Source organism: Stylophora pistillata, chromosome 3 (assembly GCF_964205215.1).
Source record: "Stylophora pistillata chromosome 3, jaStyPist1.2, whole genome shotgun sequence".
NCBI classification, from domain to species: Eukaryota; Metazoa; Cnidaria; class Anthozoa; order Scleractinia; family Pocilloporidae; genus Stylophora; species Stylophora pistillata.
Genome location: NC_142521.1, coordinates 7,316,180 through 7,339,045, shown reverse-complemented (window position 1 = coordinate 7,339,045; position 22,866 = coordinate 7,316,180). Strand labels below are relative to the sequence as shown.

The following is a 22,866-nucleotide window of genomic DNA, read 5'->3' as shown; positions in this document are numbered from 1 at the left end:
ATCATTTATAAAAAAAAATTACGAAAAATTAAAAGTAAAAAAAAAAAAAGAAGAAAAAGAAACACAAAGTTCTCGTCCCAGTGTTTAGGTAGAAAATTACGGAATGTAGAGACAACTCACGCTAAGCAAAGGTACAGCATTACGACAGCGTGAATTTTGACTGTGCTGGCTACACTTTGGAAACCGGCATTTTTATTTCGAATCCACCATGATTAATGCAATAAAGGTGATCTGACCATTTTCACACGATTCTTGTTATAACACGATTAACTTTCGTGTATAACTTTATATGAACAGAAAGTCGTCTTAATCAAGAACAAGAGAGGTGACATCATAAACATGCTACAAACATGTGGATATATCAAAAACAATTGTTAAGTATTCACCACATTTATTTATTTTTTTAATCTTAGGATTACCATTAACTTTTTAAATTTAAAATCAAAACATTTTAGATACACCGTCAATATCAGTTTCGTATCACTACGACACTAATGCTAGCTGATTTAAATTACTTCATCGTAACTCATCCACGGAACAGAAAGCTATATACACATGAAACTGAGAGAAATGAATAATCTGAACAGTGATGTGGAGGGGCTACCGAGTTCTTTTGGCTACATCGTTAATACTGTGTTATTCGGATTCTTTGTGATGTGGATTATACTACTATTAATCATTAACTTGATCACTATAACTCATTGAAAATGTGTATCCTTTTGCATTGTATTAGCCATTACACTATGAAATTCCACAACTCAACCATCTAAAAAGGGGCCTTCAGCGGACACTTTTCATCTCAGACTGGTCCAAGGAGAACAACTGTTTCAACAAGGCCAGTGATGTCAGAACACATTTTAAGGGTATAATCAGCCTTGTAAGAAAGTTTTCACCAAATTATTACTGAATTTGCTTCGACCAAAATTTTTAAACCGCCGGTATATTTACGTAACTTTGTTGGTGATAAAAATCGTTTGCTTTTTGTTGTGTTTAAAAAAAATTAATGCCATACTCAAGTTGAGAAGCGTAAACTGAATTCAAAAGGCAAGTTAACCTTCAAACACTAAGTATTCAAAATATAATACTGTTTTTACGGTATGAATGCGTTATTTAGCAAACAGGCCATGGTTGGAATATAATGACATACCTGTCAGTTAGATGGTTTCTTTGATAAAAAGCCATAATGCGCTGGATAGAGCAACTTTCAGCTGTGTCAAACTGAACCGGTTTTGTTTTCGTTTTGCTTCACTTTGCTCTGTGATTGGTCCAGAAAACTCGAGCCACTTTGAATTCTCAACCAATCAAATTGAAAAATGAAATCAAACACGAGTTAGTGGATCACGATTTTTCTCTTTCCCGCTTCTGCCGTTTGACTGTTTTTACTTTTCAACTTTTCACCGGCACGTTGTTATGTTTTCTATTGTTCTGATAGGACTGATAGCTTGTTGAAGTTTCGTTTTAGCTCTACGAAACTTAATCGTAATGCGCTCTAATTAACAATTGGTTCATGCTTTAGCGTGCACTATCGAGTTATGGAGCACGCGGGAAGTTTGGAGAGCACGAAAGAAGCGTAAGAGTTGCCCGAGGCGATAGCCGAGGGCAACTCTAGCTTCTTGAGTGCTCTCGAAACTTCCCACGTGCTCCATAACTCGATAGTGCACAGCTGAAAGCATGAACCAATTGTTTTAGAACATAGCCGGTGGAATTGTGCATCAAGTGCGAAGCGAAAAACGGACAACAATATCAGTTGAAGAGAATCGTGACGGCGCTGATGCCGAGTCTCCTTTTCCTTTGTTTTTCTCTTTTTCTGCCTCATTTAAGAACTCTAGCCCATGGGAAAAGGTCGAAACATTGTCTTCGTTTTCGGAATAGCAGGCCGAGTTTCTGTTTGTATCCATTATTGTCGCGAAATGTATTATTTTTCCCCGCACTAGCAATGGCCGCTCGCGCGAAAAAAAAATTTTTTGGCGAAGTCGGATTTGCTGACGCTATCAGCGTGCACTATCGGGATTTTGAGCACGCTTACGTATAATGAATTTGATTGCGCGACTCTGCTAGCTATGTTCTAATTTAAAATGAGTTATATAGACACAAACTTGGGAGTATAATTTCGATTAAATCGCGTGCGTCAAGAGTTAGGTGTTATCAACGACAGGTTATAACTTTGTGTCAAATTCCAAGTCTTCTTCTTTAACATCTTCACCTTGGTCTTCATCTGTGAAAAATTTTAAAGGAAATAAAAACCATGGTAACACTTATGGAAATCTCTGAGTGAACCAATTAGAAATTTATTCAAAAAAGGTTTTAGCTTATCTCACACGTGACTGCTAAATTAATGAAAAATCAGAGAAATCACATATTTCTTATTACTTTTTGTTTCATTGCATTAAAAACAAGAGATGCTAAAGTTATGAAGCACCTTGTTCGTGGGGTGGCAACGAAAAAGCTTGCATTTCTATTATTTCTCCTTCCTGGTGGTCTGAGTATACAGAAAAACAAAAGATTAGATCGAGTTTTGTCAAAAATGTTAGGCTTGTTTGTTATTCATTTATAAACATCTACATTATCCTTCCTGGCGTCGTCGAAATTTTTGAAACAATGTAAAATTCCCTTAAAGCGAGGCTAAGAAGGCTTATTTCTTTACACTTAGGAGGATATAATCAATTCTGCCATTATGAAATACCGGTGCACTAACTTCAGGAAAAATTAAAAAAACTGGGTAAAGGAGCAAATGTTCTGTTGTAGGCTTTCAAACAAAGCCCTGCAAACTGAAAGCTGCCGTAGATACCGTTATTACACACCTTCTTCGTGAAACTGTTCATTGATCTCGATTTGATGTTCACCTTGCAGTTCCTGTCTATTTTGGTCTATGGTTAAAAGAACAACATGGTTACACCTATTCGCCTTTAAGAACTCATAAAAATGCATTCGAACTGACAAGCCACACACACAGCGGATAGTAATGATAGATTTGTCGGACTGATCTCTTGCAAGGCAAGTAATGGAAACAGAGGTAGAAAGAACAAAGAAGTAGTTACCTTCCTCATCGTGACGTTGCTCTTTATCGTAACTGCCTTGTGGATCCCGTTGTTCTTTTTTTGCAGTGCACGAAAATAATATATGATCAATATATCAAAATGTAATATTGATATCACAGTGACTTTTGTCCCAAGCAGTAAGTTGTACTAATGAAGACATCGTTTCTGATTTTTTACCGACGTATTACGAAGTGAATGACATGACTGTAGTTACCTTCTTGGTTTTCATTGCAATGAAATTTGTTGCACAAGAACCCTCTTAGTCTTGCCATCTTGCCACCCAGATACTCTTGTGCCTAGAGAGGAGAGGAAACTTCGTCGTTAAAGCCATCATTCAGTTACCACTTTACCATAGCAATGTTTACAGAGAGAAAACAACCAAAACATTTTACAATCCCGAGTACTGGCTTTTCCTCTCTGTACCGCAAAATAACTATTGTACCTCTAATGTCAGAGGCTAAACATGTGGTATATCAAGATGATTTCCAGGAGTTATTGTAACCCTAATTTTTTAAAGCTCTGAGGAAGACGTGCTAATGGCTGGTTCGTTGGGACTTTTTCCTCCTCTAAGCTAGAAAGATCTCAAAGATGTTATGCCTTACCTGTGGGGTTGCTAATGTGTACAGAATTGGATTTATCGCAGAATTGATGGGCAGAGCAAACACTGCAATCCACACAGCCAGGTCTCCAGGCTCTTTGAAATTTTTCTCCAAAGTCGACCTCAAACCGATCACGATGATCGGCATCCAGCAGAGACAATCAGTGATGATGAGGAAGAATAAACGTTTCGCCAAACCTGTTTCTCTCTTGGAGTTTGCTGATTGGTTTTTTACCCGGATTCTGTTAATGAATATCATGATGTAGGCAACTGTGATGAAGATCACGAAGAAGGAATTAAGGCCAAAAAACACAGAAACAGAGTACTCCCAGCCTGCTGGCGTATCGTAAGAAAGTTGCAAGGGGAGGCAGACCACACTTTTACCATAAAAGCTGTGATAAGGATTGTTGAAGTATTTTAGGCCGAACATAGGGAAGAATGCAAGGAGGAAACCCACAAGCCAAATAATGGTGCAGAGGACATGGGTTCTCTTCCGTGTGAGTGCGCCACCTCTGAATGGAAAAACAATGTTCTTTAGCCTGTCCGCGGATATCAGGGACATCAGCATCAGAGATACCTCACTGGACAACAGAGAGGTTGCACCAGTTATTTGGCAAACTTTACTGGACCGCCATTCGTAGTCGTGTAAATAATACTCCCCTGACCAAAGCATGTCTATGGCACCCAATGTGATCAGGTATGCTCCCATCAAACCATCAGAAACCGCTAAGTGCAATAACATAATTGACTGAACCGCGTTCGCATCCTTGAATATGGTACGCCAGGTAATGACAAACACAGATCCAGCCAGAGAAAGGGAGCCAATTGCCCACATACTCTTCTTCGGGACAGGGTTCTTGAACATACTCTTACAACTAGCAAATTTGTCGTTGTATAGGAAAGTACAATCACCGTCCTCCTTATGCATATGACAGCACATCAGATTTGTGTCGAGACTCCTGCAGTTATGAAATATTATGATAATCTTGTTAATAACAGGCGGGTATTGTAAATGAATATGTACTTCTAAAAATCCCAAAAATCCCGTACGATTGGTATTGAAGCCATGATATTCGCTAACACAACTGGGCCTTCAAGTCTCAATAGAGAGCCGTTGCCTTGTTATAAATATGAAGACTTATATATAATCTATCGTTGAGCAATATAAATCATATCATAAATCTTACACTTGCAATATCTCCTTCAGCACGTCATCAAAAAAACCTTTAGGAATCTCCCTCATCTTATTGTCGTGCATCTTTCTGAAAATAACAAATTTGCAGATGAAAAATTAGTTAAAAAAAATGGTTAAAATAGATGAATGAATGATATGTTATAGATAAGTCAAAAAGCTTTACTGGTAAAGTATCGTTGAAATAGTATTTTAATTTTTTTTATTTAATTATCAAGCTGGAAGCAAGTACGTCTCTTGTATTGGTCGTCATGAAGTTTTTTGAGCACTCACAGAATTTTCAACTGCTTGATCTCTTTGAAGTTTTCGATTGAAACGTTAGCCAATTCGTTGTCAAAAATTTCTCTAAAAAAGAAATTTTAACAGATTAACATTTTATAACAGCATGGATATAGAATTCGGTACTCTGTCAAGGGCACTTCTACATGAAACGAATTATAGACTATCATCCTACTAAAGTTGAAACACGATAAGTGTGATCTACTTACATTATCAAAAGCTTTTTTAAGTCTTTGAAAATTCCTTGCGGTAGCAATTCAAGTTTGTTATAGGACAGGTAGCTTACGAAGAAAAATTAAAGCATGTGGTTGAGGTCTTGAATAATAGCGAACGGAATATAAATTGCTGTCTTTCTAAAACGTTTAATAACTAGTTTTTTAATACACTTCTCAAGATTATAACAATACAATTATGTAAGAAAGGTTGTGTTCGTTCATCGTGGTAAAGCACAATAATATATCTTATTAACCAAGCGCGAGGGCCGTACTGGGAGAATATCGGCCCGAGGTCTTGACAGTACGGACCGAGCGCAGCGAGGCCCGTACAAAAAAGACCGTGGGCCGATATTCTTCCAGTACGGTCCCGAGCAAGCTTGGTTAATAAGAGATTTATTATACGACTGAAGTTCAAAGGGACACAAGTGCGGTATCATTTGGGACCGTTCGGGACAATGCCCGGTCCAAAACTTAGAAAATATTGGACCGGCAATAGAGCATTTTGATTGGTTGATTTTAGTTATTGGCCCTCTGACTGCCCGAGTCGTGTAATAATATCGTCTGTCTCACGATGTGGCCTCCCCGTTAGCTCAATGGATAGAGCGCTGGACTGTTGTGCGGGAGGTCGAGGGTTCGAGCCCCGGCCGGACCAACACTCAATGTCTTAATACACGTGAGAAGAATATGCTACCTTTCTTTATCAAGAAATGGTTGGATACTCTAACTCTTCTCGGATTGGGACGAACAAATGGAGGTCTCGTCTCCTGCAGGGTTAGGGGTAGGAGACGTTAACTTCCCACGCACGAGATTATTGTGTGATGGATGTCCTCCCCTGAGGTGGTTGTTGGGTAGGAATTGGCCCTGAAAAGCCCCCATGGGGAGTGGTCAATTAACATATGTATGTATGCATGTATGTCATTTATGATGTGAATAGCGACGTTTCGACTGCGTACTGTGGGTCTTCACATTATGTTTTTGACATGCCAATGAAAACAATAATAATAGGAATAATAATAACTTTATTAATCTCCTCAAAAAGGCTTTTGAGATTAATTTACAATGTCAAATTTCTAAAACTTAGTTTTCCAAAAATACCCTTAAAAAATGCGGTTTTATTTTTACTTTAAATACATCTAAATTAGTGATAGACTGAAACTTATCTGGGAGACTATTCCAGGTAGATATTCTAGAAATCAGCAGAATATCTGTGCACACACTATAGAATTTTCTATCATTAAAGGACAAACTTGGGATTGAAGGTCATTTGCATCTTTACCATACACAAACATGCGTACAAACCGAAAGACTGTGGAACTACTTACAGGTCGTGTAGATTTCTCAGACCATGAAATTGGTTGCTGTGGAGTTTCGTCAATGTATTATTTTCCATTTTCCTTTTGAATTGTAAAACAGATACCTGTTTATATATGCTAATTCATTTGATAATTATCAATAAATATCAACCAGTCTCACCCGAACTGAGGTTCATAACTGATATGGTGTACGCCTGTCAGAAACCCAAAAAATTAGTTTATTTCTATCAATGTACCAAAAAGTGGACAGAACTGAACTCTTGTCGCGCGATCTAGCCTCTTGGAAAGCAGCATATGGCGGCTTTTCCGTACATTTAGGTAGTTATGAAAGTCTCAAAACTCTAGAACAAATATTTTCACCACGGTGTCAACAACGCATTTCATTCATCTCATTTATTCTTGTTTTTTTTCGTTACCATGTTCCTGCCACCAATAGCGTAGCTCCATTTTTTGCATATAAACCCACACACAACCCACAATTCCTCCATTCGCTCTGACGGAGGGCTAACGCTCGAAACTTCAGCGTTAAAACCCCTTACGATGGCCAATTCACATTGATCAACTCAGCTGATAAAACCAAAATTACCTGGTTACCCCAACCAACGGAGCACCACAGTTTCTTTCTTAAGTGTACAGTAGCTACAATGATGACGGCTTTGACACCATGACCTTTTCAATACTATGCATCGTTTGATGACAGATATAAATTGGTTGCTGAAGGTGAACAGTTCCGATGACTTCTTCCAGAGTCAAAGGCCAACCGAAAACTAGCTACAGCTCATGAGTGAAGGGGCAGTAACGGTTTGGAATTTCGGGTTCATTCAACTTTGAACAAACGTGTTCCACTATAATAAAGGCTGATACCGTAACGATTACAAAAGCTGACGTTTCGAGCGTTAGCCCTTCGTCATTCGCTCCGACGGAGAGCTAACGCTCAAAACGTCAGCTTTTGTAATCGTTACGGTGGCCAATTTACCATTTTAACTTTGTTGATATATCCAAATTAAGTGTTCCACTGTAGTTCTTCAGTTGGTGGTTAACTATTAACAAAACCCAACCCAATCTTTATTTACGAGACTCTTGACCTTGTCCCAAGGGTGTCCCCTGAAAGGAGGTTTCACTGAAGCTTTTTTATCATAGATTTATTAAAATCAATTATATATTACTCACAATGATTTTAAATTGGTTAGGTTACCAAATATCGTAGGTGGTAGGTTTGCAATCTTGTTATCAGATAGAAATCTGCAAGATATTAACAGTTAGCCGGAGCACCGTGAAGGAGAAAAAGTTGTGGTGCATGTTCAGATCGAAACTGTTGTTTGATTTTTGCGATCGAATGCATGATAAAAACCTGGATTTTAATTTAAGACCTCACACCCTGACGAGTTGTGCAAAATGTTCTTGAAACAAAAGATTTTAGAGGAACAATTTTGATAACTTGACATAAAGTCTAAGTGGATATTTTGGAATTTTTTACGTAATATACATGACCAAACTACTTGGTAGAGCCTCGTAAAGTATTAAGCATTGATTAAGTAACCTCCGCTGTTGTTTACTCACAGCCTTGTGAGGTTTGATATATTGGTTAAGATTCCTTGTGGTAGAACCGTAATGCTGTTATTAGACAGATCCCTGAAAGGTGCGGGAAAAAAACCATAAAAATTACAGAAGCTTACGGATATCAGCAACTTATGCCGCTGAAAAGTTAAACAGGATAGGAGAATAACCTGCGTTACCCTTTCACAGTACGCGTGCTATTGCATTTCTTAAACAGAAATAAGGTCTGTTAACTCTCCAATATATGTCGAGCAGCTGCATTTTGGCACCAAAAGTAATTACTACGAAATGAAAGAGGTATTTTAAGGTGGAATTGTAACTCGTGTTAACATTGAAGAATAGTTAATATGTAGTTTTTACGCGGGATAGTAATGGCATAGTAACCAGGAATACAGGCATTGTAGCTTCTTTCCTTTTCCAACATACACTCAAGAGAAGCACCTTTATGATCCAAGTTACGGAAACAAGTCATAACACAGGTGGCTCTTGGTGTTATGGAAGGTATCAATAGTTAAAAAAAAAGTAACCAGTTATAAACACTTTCAAGACTTTCATTTTATTGTATTGACCATACTTACAGCTCATCCAAACTAATCAAATATTTGAAAACGTTTTCGGATGGCGTACTAATTTCGTTGTTCTGTAGCCACCTGAGGAAAAGTAAGAATCATACGAATAAGCTTTATAAATTCAAAGCTAGAACTTTATTGAATGTTACATTAAAATTGGAGCAAAGGGTCGTAATAGCAGCTTTGTACATGAAGAGACAGTACACGTACATGAATGTTGTGATATGACGCTTTTAACTGGTTGTAGAATTCGCCCGTTAAAAGATATGTTTGTGCGTGTGTGTGTGCGTGTGCGTGTGTATGTGTGCGTGTGTGTGTACGTGTGCGTGTGCGTGTGTGTGTGTTCGTATGTGTGTGCGTGTGAGTGTGCGTGTGAGTGTGCGTGTGAGTGTGCGTGTGAGTGTGCGTGTGTGTGTACGTGTACGTGTGCGTGTGCGTGTGCGTGTGTACGTGTACGTGTGTGTGTACGTGTGTGTGTACGTGTGCGTGTGCGTGTGCGTGTGTACGTGTGCATTTGTGTGAACGCGTGCGTGTGCGTGTGTACGTGTGCGTGCGTGTGTGTACGTGTGCGTGTGTGTGCGTGTGTGTGTGCATATGAGTGTGCGTGTGCGTGTGTGTGTACGTGTAGGTGTGGGTGTGAGGGGAAGAAGGGGTTAAGAGACATATTCTCAGGATAGGGTGTTGTTAAAAGAGTGCGAGTTCTCACTTTCAGCCCCTGTAGCTGGAATAACTGAGTAAATGTATCACAGTGCAACTTGACGAGCTTGTTATCGTCTAACCTCCTATGGATGTTAAACTCTTGGGCTAATATAACCATGACCATTACAGTGGAAATTGTAGAAACCCTTTTCACTTTTTAATGCAGCACTGGTGCATTGAATAAGGGCTGATAGTTTCGAAAGAAACTGTTTGGGGCTGCGACGGTGGGAGTAACGAAATAATTTGGATATATCAACAAAGTTGAAGTGGTAAATTGGCCACCAATACTGGTGCATTGAGGTGAGGAGAGTGCTAAGCCTGATAGCTGAGATCAGTAAAGGAAAAAGGCTAAAAGAACTGGTCTCACGTAAGAAATTAAAACAAATTCTCAAAGGGAAAAGAAATTCGCGGGTATTTTTTTTAAGTACCACCACCTAAAGTTAGAATAGTTTCATTTGTTAGGCTGAAAAGATTTCATAAAGAAGCGCTAAAGGTTTTCTTTTACTATTAATTGATTGATTACACGCTCTTAGCCCGAAGGCCATAATGTAGAAAGATGCCTTAAAGAAGTGCTATAGGTGTCCCTTTACTATTATTGATTGATTACACGCTCTAAGCTTGAAGGCCATCTTGCACAGTATCTGACGAGATTTAAAAGATTCTGAATACATATTGCATGTCGATATTTGCAAGAGAATGTATATTGGGTACTTACAATCCTTTCAACTCGGTATTGTTATTAAGGAACCCAGAGGGTAGATCCTCTATTTCATTGCTACTCAAGTCCCTACAAGAAAATACATCCTGGAATCACGTCGCAAGTCTGATCTCACTACGTGTTGTTATTAAGCAATCAATTTCTTACGGCTGTAGATCTTTAATGATTTCATTTCCAGCTTGACTAGTGGGGCTAATAAATCACTACACAGTTTCTTGATCTTGTTGTGGTATAACAACCTATAGGTGGTGAAACCTCTGTTGAACTATTACACAATAAAGTATGAGCCTTATTGACGTTTTAACAACGGTCAGTCATGTACCAACGGGTAAAAAAGGGCGGTCACGTGCCTGAGAGATTGCGACTTTTCATTTTCTACCATCACCTCATGTTAGAACATGGATGGTTTTATATATTAGACTGGAAAGATGCCTTAAAGAAGTTCTATGGGTTTTCCTTTACTATTAATTGATTGATTATATGCTCTAAGCTTGACTTTTCGCTTTTTACCACCACCTTAAGTAAGAATTGTTTCATTTGTTAGACTGAGAAGATGCCTTAAAGGCGTTCTTTAGTTCCTCCATTATTACTATTAATTGATTGATTAATTACGCGCTCTAATCTTGAAGGCCGTCTTGCAAAGTACTTGACGAGATTTAAAAAATTCTAAACACTTTACAGGTTGATATTCACAAGAGAATAAATGTTGGTTACTAACAATTCTACCAACTCGGTATTGTTATTAGGGAGACCAATATAATCCGTTTGTAAGGATCAAACAGGAACTTGTAAATTGGTTACTAACAGGTAGGTCAAGTTCGGGTTGTTAGTAAAGATTCCATGTGGTAGGAAGCGTATCTGATTGACCCCAAATTCCCGTGGAGAGAATAAACTGTTAATATATTCATTTTGAGGATGAGAAGTAGCTCGAAAAAGTTATACAGGATATCAGCGGGCGAATAAACCGCTTAAGAAGTAGGACAATTGCTACATGTGAATATTTGATAACGTACAGCTAATCTCCAGTTCCTGACATTAAAAAAAAAAAATAAGACCCACGAAAGAAATTAAAACACAGTAGGGGGTCGTGGATAGACTTGAATTTGTTAAAAAAGTATGCACGGTTACAAAAAGTACATAAGAGTGGGACTTTTCACTTGTACCACCACCTTAAGTAAGAATAGCTATAGTTTTATTTGTTAGACTGAGAAGATGGCTTTAAGACATTCCTTAGATCCTCCATTGTTACTATATATTGAATTGATTGATTACATGCTCTAAGCTCCAGGGCCATCTTGCAAAGTACCCTACGAGAATTAAAAAATTCTGAACAGAATAATTCTGTGGACAATATAATTCATTACGGTAAAGATCAAACATGACCTTATAAATATTTTACTGGCAGGAAGGTCAAGTTGGGGTTGTTATTAAAGAGTCCAGGTGATCGAAAGTCTATGCACTGTTACATAAAGTAAACAAGAGTACGAATTTTCACTTACAGCCATTTCAGCTTGACTAATGGGCTTAATAAATCACCACGCAGTTTCTTGATCTTGTTTTGATATAACGACCTATAGGTGGTGAACTCCCTGTTTAACTATTACACAATAAAGTATGAGCCTTATTGACCTTTTAACTACGGTACTGATGTACCAACGGGTAAGAAAGGGCAGCGGTGAGCCTGAGAGAATGCGACTTTTCATATTTTTCTTCATTAGAATAGAAAGATGCCTTAATGAAGTGCTATAGGTGTTCCTTTACTATTAATTGATTGATTACACGCTCTAAACTTGAACGCCATCTTGTCCAGTATCTGACGAGATTTAAAAGATTCTGAATACATATTGCATGTCGATATTTGCAAGAGAATGTATATTGGGTACTTAAAATCCTTTCAACTCGGTATTGTTATTAAGGAACCCAGAGGGTAGCTCCTCTATTTCATTGCTACTCAAGTCCCTACAAGAAAATACATCCTGGAATTAGGTCGCAAGTCTGATCTCATTACGTGTTGTTATTAAACAATCACGGCTTTCTTACGGCTGTAGATCTTTAATGATTTCATTTCCAGCTTGACTAGTGGGGCTAATAAATCACCACACAGTTTCTTGATCTTGTTGTGGTATAACAACCTATAGGTGGTGAAACCTCTGTTCAATTATTACACAATAAAGTATGAGCCTTATTGACGTTTTAACTACGGTACTGATGTACCAACGGGTAAAAAAGGGCAGCCACGTGCCTGAGAGAATGCGACTTTTCATTTTCTACCGCCGCCTGATGTTAGAACATGGATAGTTTTCTATATTAGACTGGAAAGATGCCTTAAAGAAGTTCTATAGGTTTTCCTTTACTATTAATTGATTGATTATATGCTCTAAGCTTGACCTTTTTGCTTTTTACCACCACCTTAAGTAAGAATTGTTTCATTTGTTAGACTGAGAAGATGCCTTAAAGACGTTCTTTAGTTCCTCCATTATTACTATTAATTGATTGATTAATTACGCGCTCTAATCTTGAAGGCCATCTTGCAAAGTACTTGACGAGATTTAAAAAATTCTGAACACTCTGCAGGTTGATATTCACAAGAGAATAGATATTGGTTACTAACAATTCTACCAACTCGGTATTGTTATTAGGGAGACCAATATAAACCGTTTGTAAGGATCAAACAGGAACTTATAAATTGGTTACTAACAGGTAGGTCAAGTTCGGGTTGTTATTAAAGATTCCAGGTGGTAGGAAGCGTATCTGATTGTGCCCCAAAATCGTGTGGAGAGAATAAACTGTTAATATATTCATTTTGAGGATGAGAAGTAGCTCGAAAAAGTTATGCAGGATTTCAGCGGGCGAATTAACCGCTTAAGAAGTAGGACAATTGCTACATGTGAATATTTGATAACGTACAGCTATTCTCCAGTTCCTAACATTAAAAAAAAAAAATCACAAGACCCACGAAAAAAAAAATTAAAACACAGTAGGGGGTCGTGGAGAGACTTGAATTTGTTAAACAAGTATGCACGGTAACAAAGGGTGGGACTTTTTAATTGTACCACCACCTTAAGTAAGAATAGCTATAGTTTCATTTGTTAGACTGAGAAGATGCCTTTAAGACATTCCTTAGATCCTCCATTGTTACTATATAATGAATTGATTGATTACATGCTCTAAGCCCGAAGGCCATCTTGCAAAGTACCCGACGAGAATTAAAACATTCTGAACAGAATAATTCTGTGAACAATATAATTCATTACGGTAAGGATCAAACATGACCTTATAAATTTGTTACTGGCAGGAAGGTCAAGTTGGGGTTGTTATTAAAGAGTCCAGTTGATCATTAATAAATCACCATGCAGTTTCTTGATCTTGTTGTGGTCTAGCCACCTATAGGTGGTAAAATCTCTGTTTAACTATTACACAATAACGTATGAGCCTTATTGACGTTTTAACTACGGTACTGATATACCAACGGGTAAAAAAGGGCAGCGATGAGCCTGAGAGAATGCGACTTGTTCTTGAAACAAAAGATGTTAGAAGTAAGAATTCTCACTCACAAGCTTTTGAGGTTGGCTAAGTGAGTGAATCAATCAATACTTACAATTTTGCCAGCTCGGTATTGTAATCAAGGAATCCAGGGGGAATATCCTCTATTTCATTGCTACCCAAGTCCCTACAAGAAAAGATAACCTGGAATTAGGTCTTGAGCCTGATGTCATTAAGTGTTATTATTGAGCAATCAATTTCTTACGGCTGTAGATTTTTAATGAATTTATTTCCAAGAAATATTATATCATCAGTTACCACTTTCGGTGAGATGTTGGGGACATGTGATATATTTCAAGTCGTTAAGTATGGCACACCCAAATCCTGGAAGACGTAGGAAGCAAGGAAGTGCCTATGGATAAGCATCGCAAGCTACGTGACTCTTATCACTTCACACTAGATTTAAAGCTACCAGTTCCTATCATGTGGATGATTAAAATATGCATGATGGCGGCAGGGTGTGTTTTTCTCCGCTCCGTCTCTCTGGATTTATTTCTTGGAGCACTGTTGCTGCACTACCATCTTATTCAGCTAAGAGACGTTAATTTCCAATCTCCTGTTCGATATGTGCGTTCTCCAAGTCTTGGGGGTTTCGCAAGCCAGAGTTGGCTGCTTTTGAAGCCTAGATCAGGTATACAAAGAAGAGACCAAGGGCACTTTACTCGATCCGTGCAAAAGTTCAGCACCATCAACGGATATCTTACCGGTCTCCTACTCCTGTGTGGTGATATAGCTAGTCAGCCGGGACCAGAAACATTCGCGTTTCTCCAGGATAAGAGTAGCCCCAAGATCAAGAACATTCTACCGAACGCGCGTAGTCTTACAAGCGTCCACAGAAACACCGAAGGCGATAGTACGATTTAGAACCTACACCAGTTTCAAGACCTCGTGTATGCTAAGGATGCTGGCGTGGAATATGTAAACGAAACTTGGCGAGAAAGTGAGGTTCTGGACTCAGATCTGTTACACGCCGGTTACACAATCTACCGGAAGGATCGTATCAACAAGCGAGGCGGTGGGGTTTTGATTGCAGTCAAGTCTGATCTATTTTCTTCAATACACGAGTATGTCCCATCTGTTACGGACTTGGAAATTGTATCTACGGTAGTAGAAACTGACTCCAACAAGAGGTTTTTACTCTTTTCGTGTTACAGGCCGCCTAATGTCGATTTTAGCTGGATGGACCTGTATGAAAAATGTCTCGATGAAAGCAAGTTTGATAATATGCTAATCTCTGGAGACCTGAATCTTTGTAAGGTGCCATGGGATTGTACTGATCCTTTAATAGGTGCTAACGAACAGCAATTTGTTGACATTCTCAATGACCACTTTCTAATCCAACACAAGTACGTTCCTCGACACGGGGAAACAATGTCCTCAATTTAGTGATCTCGAGCGTACCAGATCAAGTGAGCGTAACAGAAGTGTTGGAACCTAATGAGGCAGATATGTTTACTGATCATTGTATTGTCTCATTTGAACTCTCCTCTGCTGTTAAGGCGCCACCAAAACTCCGGCGCTTTGTCTATGACTACGCTAGAGGAGATTTTGACAGACTCCGTTCTTCACTTCAAGCCGCGAACTTGTTCGATGCAATATCCACTGGAGACCTTGATATAGATAGGGACTGGCACAGCTGGAAAGACACCTTCTTAGCAGGTGTGGCCGATTATATCCCGTAGAATTCAAGCATCATCACCTGATGAAATCGTTGACCTGATCAATTGGTATTTCGTGTCGGTATTTACATCTGACCCTGTCACTTGTAATTCAGTTGACGAGGAGTACGCTGGGCCTGATGTTCATCTGACGTTATCGGACTTGACTCTCACAGTCACTCAGGTCTTGGATGTACTGGCCAACCTTGATGCGAGTAAAGCTACCGGTCCTGATGAAATCCCGGCTAGGATTTTGAAGGAGACAGCATATGAGATCGCTCCATCCTTATGCGAACTATTCAAGAAGTCTCTCAGACTGGGCTCCCTCTCCATGGACTGGAAACTGGCCAACGTGGTCCCTGTATTTAAGAAGGACAATAAAGAACATGCCGAGAACTACAGGCCAATATCATTACTGTGCCTGGTTTCCAAGGTGATGGAACAATGCGTGTTCAATTCAATCAAAGACCGCGTGTACAGTCTGATCGATAGCTCACAACCCGGTTTCATAACAGGGCGGTCGTTTGTGACGCAGTTAAAAAAAAGAAAAAAAGAAAAGTCTTTTTATAGGATTACACAATTACTGGTGAACCAGTAGTTTCCATTGTGGTCCTTGAAAACAAATGAAACAAATGGTCTAAATTGAACATAATATCATTAAGAACCCCAACCGGCCGGAGGCAAACCAGTTGGCTATTTACAAGCGTGGCCAAGGATCTGAACTCGGGGCTACCGTGAAACAAATCCAGTGGTTAGGGTGGGACTCGAACCCGGGAGCGGCGGATTACGAGTCCGACACTCTAACCACTCAGCCACACTGCCTCCGCCCAGTTGGTGGAGGTACTCGACTATATCAGCTCCCAACTCGACAACGGGGGCCAGGTTGATGGTCTACCTTGTCTACCTTAGGTCTACCTTGATATGTCGAAGGCTTTTGACAATGTGGGTCATTACAAGCTACTTAGGAAGCTGCGTGATTACGGTTTCAGCGGAAAGCTTCTGGCTTGGCTGGAGTCCTACCTCCATGATCGGATGTAGAGGGTAACGGCACTCGGAATGAACTCGTAGGCTCTTCAAGTGACATTAGGAGTCCCACAAGGGTCCATAGTGGGCCCCATGCTATTTCTCCTATATGAAGATTGTCTCCCTGGTGCTGTTAAATCTAGCCACGTCTCTGCCTTTGCTGATGACACCAAGATCTTCAAGTCCATAAAGTCTTCAACTGACGCTGCAATACTTCAGGATTACCTAAGCAGCCTCGTCACTTGGTCGTCCTCGGCCGGCCTGATGTTCAACGAATCTAAGTGCAAGGTACAACGAATTGTCCGGAAACACAATCCTGTGTCTAACACGTACCACGTAAACGAAGTTCCTCTTGGCGTTACCAGCGTAGAAGAGGGCCTTGAGGTCGACAAGCTATTGTGGAACAAACAGGTGTGCAACCAGTGTGCAAAGTCAAATAAGATGCTGGGGTTTGTGATACGTAACATCAGGTCTATCAAGAATGCAGTGAATTCAGTGAGACGTGTCATCTATCTCACGCTAGTCAGGTTACATCTCGAATATGTCACTCAAGTGTGGGCGCCCCAGTCAAAAGAATTTATCAGTAAGATAGAACCGATTCAGCGCGGGGCTTCAAAGTACATCCTCAACTTGCCTTTCCTCTGCGAGAAATGCTATAAAGACAGACTGATTAAACTGGCCCTTCTTCCCGTGTCCTACTGGCATTAGTATCTAGATATGGTTTTTTTATTTTAATTTGTGACTGGTCTAGTTAAGGTTAACCCTACTGTAATCCCCACCAGACGCACCCTCTCAAGAACAACCATATCTAGTAGCAACACAAATGTAACTCTAATTATTCCCAAAAATACCACCATCAAGGTGGTGTCCCTCAAGGTTCGATTTTAGGCCCACTATTGTTTATTCTATACATCAATGACCTTTCTAATGCCTCTGAATTATCAGACCCTCTACTTTTCGCTGATGACACCAGTATCTTTTATTCTAACTCAAATCTAAATTGCTTAGAATTCACACTTAATGATGAAACAAATCATTGACGTTTGGCTAAAATGTAACAAGCTTTCAGGTAATATAAAGAAAACCAACCATATAATTTTTAAACACTTGATCAGCAGGGATTTGCTAAAGCAAAGGCATAGAAAAAACCAGGAAAGATTTATTACTCGACGTTTCGGGGTCATCATGACTCCATTATCAAGAGACTAGTTTAAACACATGCAAATAAGGAAAGGTACAAGAATACCTTTCCTTATTTGCATGTTTTTAAACTAGTCTCTTGATAATGGAGTCATGATGACCCCGAAACGTCGAGTAATAAATCTTTCCTGGTTTTTTCTATATAATTTTTAAAACCCAGAAAGAAGAAATTTAACTCCAGCATTTCTCTCTCCTTTGGAGGTAAACCCCCACAACAAGCTAATATGACTAAATTCCTTGGGATCTATATATTGACAATCATCTCACCTGGAAATACCATATCAGCTATGTATGTAAACAAATCGCTAAATCAATAGGTATTATATTTGGGTCTCGCTTTTCCCTATCCTCTGCAACCAAACTCACTTTGTATTACACCTTAGTTTATCCTTATATCGTCTATTGTAACTCCGTCTGGTCGTCCACATACGTATCTAACTTAAATAGAATTTATTATTTACAAAAGCGAGCTGTGCGGGCTATCACCAACTCAGACTATCGAAACCACTCTGCCCCTTTATTTTCCAAACTGGGAATTTTAGATATTTTCCAAGTCAATACGTTTGAAATCGCCAAATTTATGTTTTATTTAAAAAATAACTTATTACCACCATTGCTTCTCGATATTTTTGTAAGGAATAGCCAAATTCACAACTATGGTACCAGAACAGCCAGTAATTATCGAACGTATTTGGGCCGTTCAAATGTCAAGCAGTTTACAATTCTCTACCAAGGTCCTAAAATTTTGAACTCTCTCCCTATTTCAGTCACTCGTTTGTCAAACTTTCTCAACTTTAAAACGAAATTACAAGAGTTTTTACTTAAATAATCAAGCCGCACATTCGCAGCGCTTTTTCTTTACTTAATTTATTAGTGTAAGTGATGTGGCTCTCCCAGAAGCCTAGTGGCTTCTTGGGCCTCCTCGCCTTCTAACTGCTATCGCTGTAATTAAATATTTTTTATTGTTAAAATAAGGCAAATAAAGATGATGATGAAAAATTGCAAAACAACTACATATCAGAGGTCTTTTTCATCCGCAGAGTGAGAATATGGAATGCTCTAGCTGATGACATTAGTCTTTCCGTAACTATCTCTCTCAGTTCATTCAAAGGCGCAGCTACTCAGTTGCTATAAGCAATCACTCTGTAAATCATATGACCCTGAAGATCCTCGCTCATTTAAGTCTATCTGCACAAGTTGCAACAAAGCCCGTAATCTGACAAGAAACATCCTGATTGATTGTTGCTACTAACTACTCTGTCATTAATCTTTATTGAAATTTTTATTTCAATTTTATGTGTTCCAGGACCGCAGTAATTGGCGCAAGCTGTTGTAGAGTCCCTGCCTGTATTGCGCTATTGACATTTTTTGTTTTGTTTATGTATATTTAATATTAAGTTGGCGAAGCTAATAAAATAAGATAAAATAAAAATGTCATCTTGGGGGTAATATAAAAGCAAGGGTTCTCAGTTACAAACTTTTGAGATTGACTTAGTGAGTGAATAAATCAACACTCAAGTTGCTGATCTCGTTATCGCCTAGTCACAAAAAAGAGTTCTTAAATATCTGTGAACAATATAATTCGTTACTGTAAGGATCAGATATGACCTTATAAATTGGCTATCAAGTTCGCTGTTATTAAAGAGTGCACTTACAGCCATTTCAGCTTGACGAATGGGGTCAATAAATCATCACACAGTTTCTTGATCTTGTTGTGGTATAACGACCTATAGTTGGCGAAATCTCTGTTTAATTATTACACAATGAAGTATGAGCCTTACTGACGTTTTAACTACGGTACTTGTGTACCACAAAAAAGGCAACGGTTAAAAAAGGGGGCGATGAGCCTGAGAGAATGCAACTTTTCTTTTTTTTACCACCACCGTCGGCCCCAAGTTAGAACATGAATGGCTTTATATTATAAACTGGAAAGATGCCGTAAAGACGTTCTATAGGTTTTCCTTTACTACAAATTAATTGATTACATGCTCTAAGCTTAACTTTTCACTTTTTACCTCCACCTTAAGTCAGAGTTGTTTCATTTTGTAGACTGAGATGCCTTAATAACAATACAGAGTTAGTAGGATTGTAAGTAATCAATATCCAATCTCTTGTAAATATTAACCTGCAATGTGTTTAGAGTTAATTTTTAAAATCTCGTCAGCTGCTTTGCAAGATGGCCTTTAAGATTAGAGCGTGTAATCAATCAATTAAGAGTAACAATAGAGGACCTAAAGAACGTCTTTAGGGAATCCAGATGGTAGATCCTCTATTTCATTGCCATCCAAGTCCCTACAAGAAAATATATCCTGGAATTAGATCGTAAGTCTGATGTCATCACGTGTTGTTGTTGTGTAATCACTTTCTGTCGGCTTTGGATTTTAATGATCTGATCTCCAAGAAATATTTTATCTTTCGAGACGTTAAGTATGGCGCACTCAAATCCTGGAGGACGTAGGGAGCAAGAGAGTGCTCATGGATAAGTATCGTAAGCTTGTGTTCAAAGCCGTGTAACACCCACCCGTTGATGATATCTACTAAGTCTGATTGAACAACTTCAATTGCTCAAATATTGTAAATTTCGAAATTTGAAGCACACATCCGGTTAATATAAAACATCTGGTAAATATAAAACAATTGGTTCAATATTTGGGAATCAAATTTCCCGCCACAAATCAAATACATCTAAGACACTTGTTAAAAATCCCCTCTAATTATTCTAATTCAGTATGAAGGACCATACCAGAAGTTCTCTGATCAGTTCTTATCTGAAAACTGAAATTTGTCGGTATCATACAAACGACTTATCTACGACATAAACACGACCGAGGAACTTAACATTATTATTGGTTGTGCTTTTAAAGGGAGAGAATGGAGCTACGTTATTGATGGGAAAATGGCAACGAGAATAAAAAGAGTAAATTAGTGAAATGAGAAGCGTTCGTTAATCCCTGTGGGACTTATAATATAATAATTATGTGTTATTAATATTAATTAATTAGTTACACGCTCTGTAATCAGTCTCTTTCGGCTGTAGATTTTTACTGATTTCATTTCCAGCTTGACTAGTGGGGCTAATAAATCACTACACAGTTTCTTAATTTTCTTGGGGTATAACAACCTCTTGGTGGTGAGACCTCTCTTTAACTATTACACAATAAAGTATGAGCCTTATTGACGTTTTAACTACGGTACTGATGTACCAACGGGTAAAAAAGGGCAGCGATGAGCCTGAGAGAAAGCGACTTTTCATTTTCTACCACAGCCTCATGTTAGAACATGGATGGTTTTATATATTAGACTGGAAAGATGCCTTAAAGAAGTTCTATAGGTTTTCCTTTACTATTAATTGATTGATTATATGCTCTAAGCTTGACTTTTCGCTTTTTACCACCACCTTAAGTAAGAATAGCTATAGTTTCATTTGTTAGACTGAGAAGATGCCTTTAAGACATTCCTTAGATCCTCCATTGTTACTATATAATGAATTGATTAATTACATGCTCTAAGCTCCAAGGCCCTCTTGAAAAGTACCCGACGAGAATTAAAAAATTCTGAACAGAATAATTCTGTGAACAATATAATTCATTACGGTAAGGATCAAACATGACCTTATAAATTTGTTACTAGCAGGAAGGTCAAGTTGGGGTTGTTATTAAAGAGTCCAGGTGATCGAAAGTCTATGCACTGTTACATAAAGTAAACAAGAGTACGAATTTTCAATTACACCCATTCCAGCTTGATTAATGGGCTTAATAAATCACCATGCAGTTTCTTGATCTTGTTGTGGTCTAGCCACCTATAGGTGGTAAAATCTCTGTTTAACTATTACACAATAAAGTATGAGCCTTATTGACGTTTTAACTACGGTCCTGATGTACCAACGAGTAAAAAAGGGCAGCGATGAGCCTGAGAGAATGCGACTTTTCCTATTTTTCTTTATTAGAATAGAAAGATGCCTTAAAGAAGTGCTATAGGTGTTCCTTCACTATTAATTGATTAATTACACGCTCTAAGCTTGAAGGCCATCTTGCTCAGTATCTGACGAGATTTGAAAGATTCTGAATACATATTGCATGTCCATATTTGCAAGAGAATGTATATTGGGTACTTACAATTCTTTCAACTCGGTATTGTTATTAAGGAATCCAGAGGGTAGATCCTCTATTTCATTGCTACTCAAGTCCCTACAAGAAAATACATCCTGGAATTAGGTCGCAAGTCTGATCTCATTACGTGTTGTTATTAAGCAATCAATTTCTTACGGCTGTAGATCTTTAATGATTTCATTTCCAGCTTGACTAGTGGGGCTAATAAATCACTACACAGTTTCTTAATCTTGTTGTGGTATAACAACCTATAGGTGATGAAACCTCTGTTCAACTATTACATAATAAAGTATGAGCCTTATTGACGTTTTAACTACGGTACTGATGCACCAACGGGTAAAAAAGGGCAGCCACGTACCTGAGAGAATGCGATTTTTCATTTCTACCACCACATCATGTTAGAATATGGATGGTTTTCTATATTAGACTGGAAAGATGCCTTAAAGAAGTTCTATAGGTTTTCCTTTACTATTAATTGGTTGATTATATGCTCTAAGCTTGACTTTTCGCTTTTTACCACCACCTTAAGTAAGAATTGCTATAGTTTCATTTGTTAGACTGAGAAGATGCCTTTAAGACATTCCTTAGATCCTCCATTGTTACTATATAATGAATTGATTGATTACATGCTCTAAGCTCCAGGGCCATCTTGCAAAGTACTCGACGAGAATTAAAAAATTCTGAACAGAATAATTCTGTGAACAATATAATTCATTACGGTAAGGATCAAACATGACCTTATAAATTTGTTACTAGCAGGAAGGTCAAGTTGGGGTTGTTATTAAAGAGTCCAGGTGATCGAAAGTCTATGCACTGTTACATAAAGTAAGCCAGAGTACGAAGTTTCAATTACAGCCATTCCAGCTTGACTAATGAACTTAATAAATCACCATGCAGTTTCTTGATCTTGTTGTAGTCTAGCCACCTATAAGAGGTAAAATCTCTGTTTAACTATTACACAATAACGTATGAGCCTTATTGACGTTTTAACTACGGTACTGATGTACCATCGGGTAAAAAAGGGCAGCGATGAGCCTGAGAGAATGCGACTTTTCATATTTTTCTTTATTAGAATAGAAAGATGCCTTAAAGAAGTGCTATAGGTGTTCCTTCATTATTAATTGATTGATTACACGCTCTAAGCTTGAAGGCCAT

The 22,866-nt window shown here is 38.5% G+C and overlaps 1 protein-coding gene across 1 annotated transcript; it reads right to left on the bottom strand.

Annotated features, from left to right (window-relative positions):
- Positions 1 to 336: 336 nt before the first annotated feature.
- On the bottom strand, positions 337 to 10,241 carry LOC148734344 (G protein-coupled receptor GRL101-like). Its single transcript, XM_088755350.1, has 14 exons — positions 10,176 to 10,241; positions 8,771 to 8,842; positions 8,196 to 8,267; positions 7,806 to 7,877; positions 6,645 to 6,716; positions 5,317 to 5,388; positions 5,102 to 5,173; positions 4,824 to 4,898; positions 3,641 to 4,595; positions 3,253 to 3,334; positions 3,039 to 3,092; positions 2,802 to 2,867; positions 2,420 to 2,479; positions 337 to 2,215 (listed from the first exon to the last, which is right to left on the bottom strand). Exons 5-14 carry the CDS (start codon positions 6,710 to 6,712, stop codon positions 2,157 to 2,159), a joined length of 1,563 nt encoding a protein of 520 aa, XP_088611476.1. The 5' UTR covers positions 6,713 to 6,716; positions 7,806 to 7,877; positions 8,196 to 8,267; positions 8,771 to 8,842; positions 10,176 to 10,241; the 3' UTR covers positions 337 to 2,156.
- Between the last annotated feature and the right edge of the window lie 12,625 nt (positions 10,242 to 22,866).

Coding starts and splice junctions, on each gene's coding strand:
- LOC148734344 (XM_088755350.1), bottom strand. CDS start 6,712: ATGGAAAATAATACATTGACGAAACTCCACAGCAACCAATTTCATGGT. Junction 4,596..4,823: donor CTGAAGGAGATATTGCAAGT/GTAAGATTTATG, acceptor TCATAACTGCAG/GAGTCTCGACACAAATCTGA. Junction 3,093..3,252: donor TTGCAATGAAAACCAAGAAG/GTAACTACAGTC, acceptor CTGCAAAAAAAG/AACAACGGGATCCACAAGGC.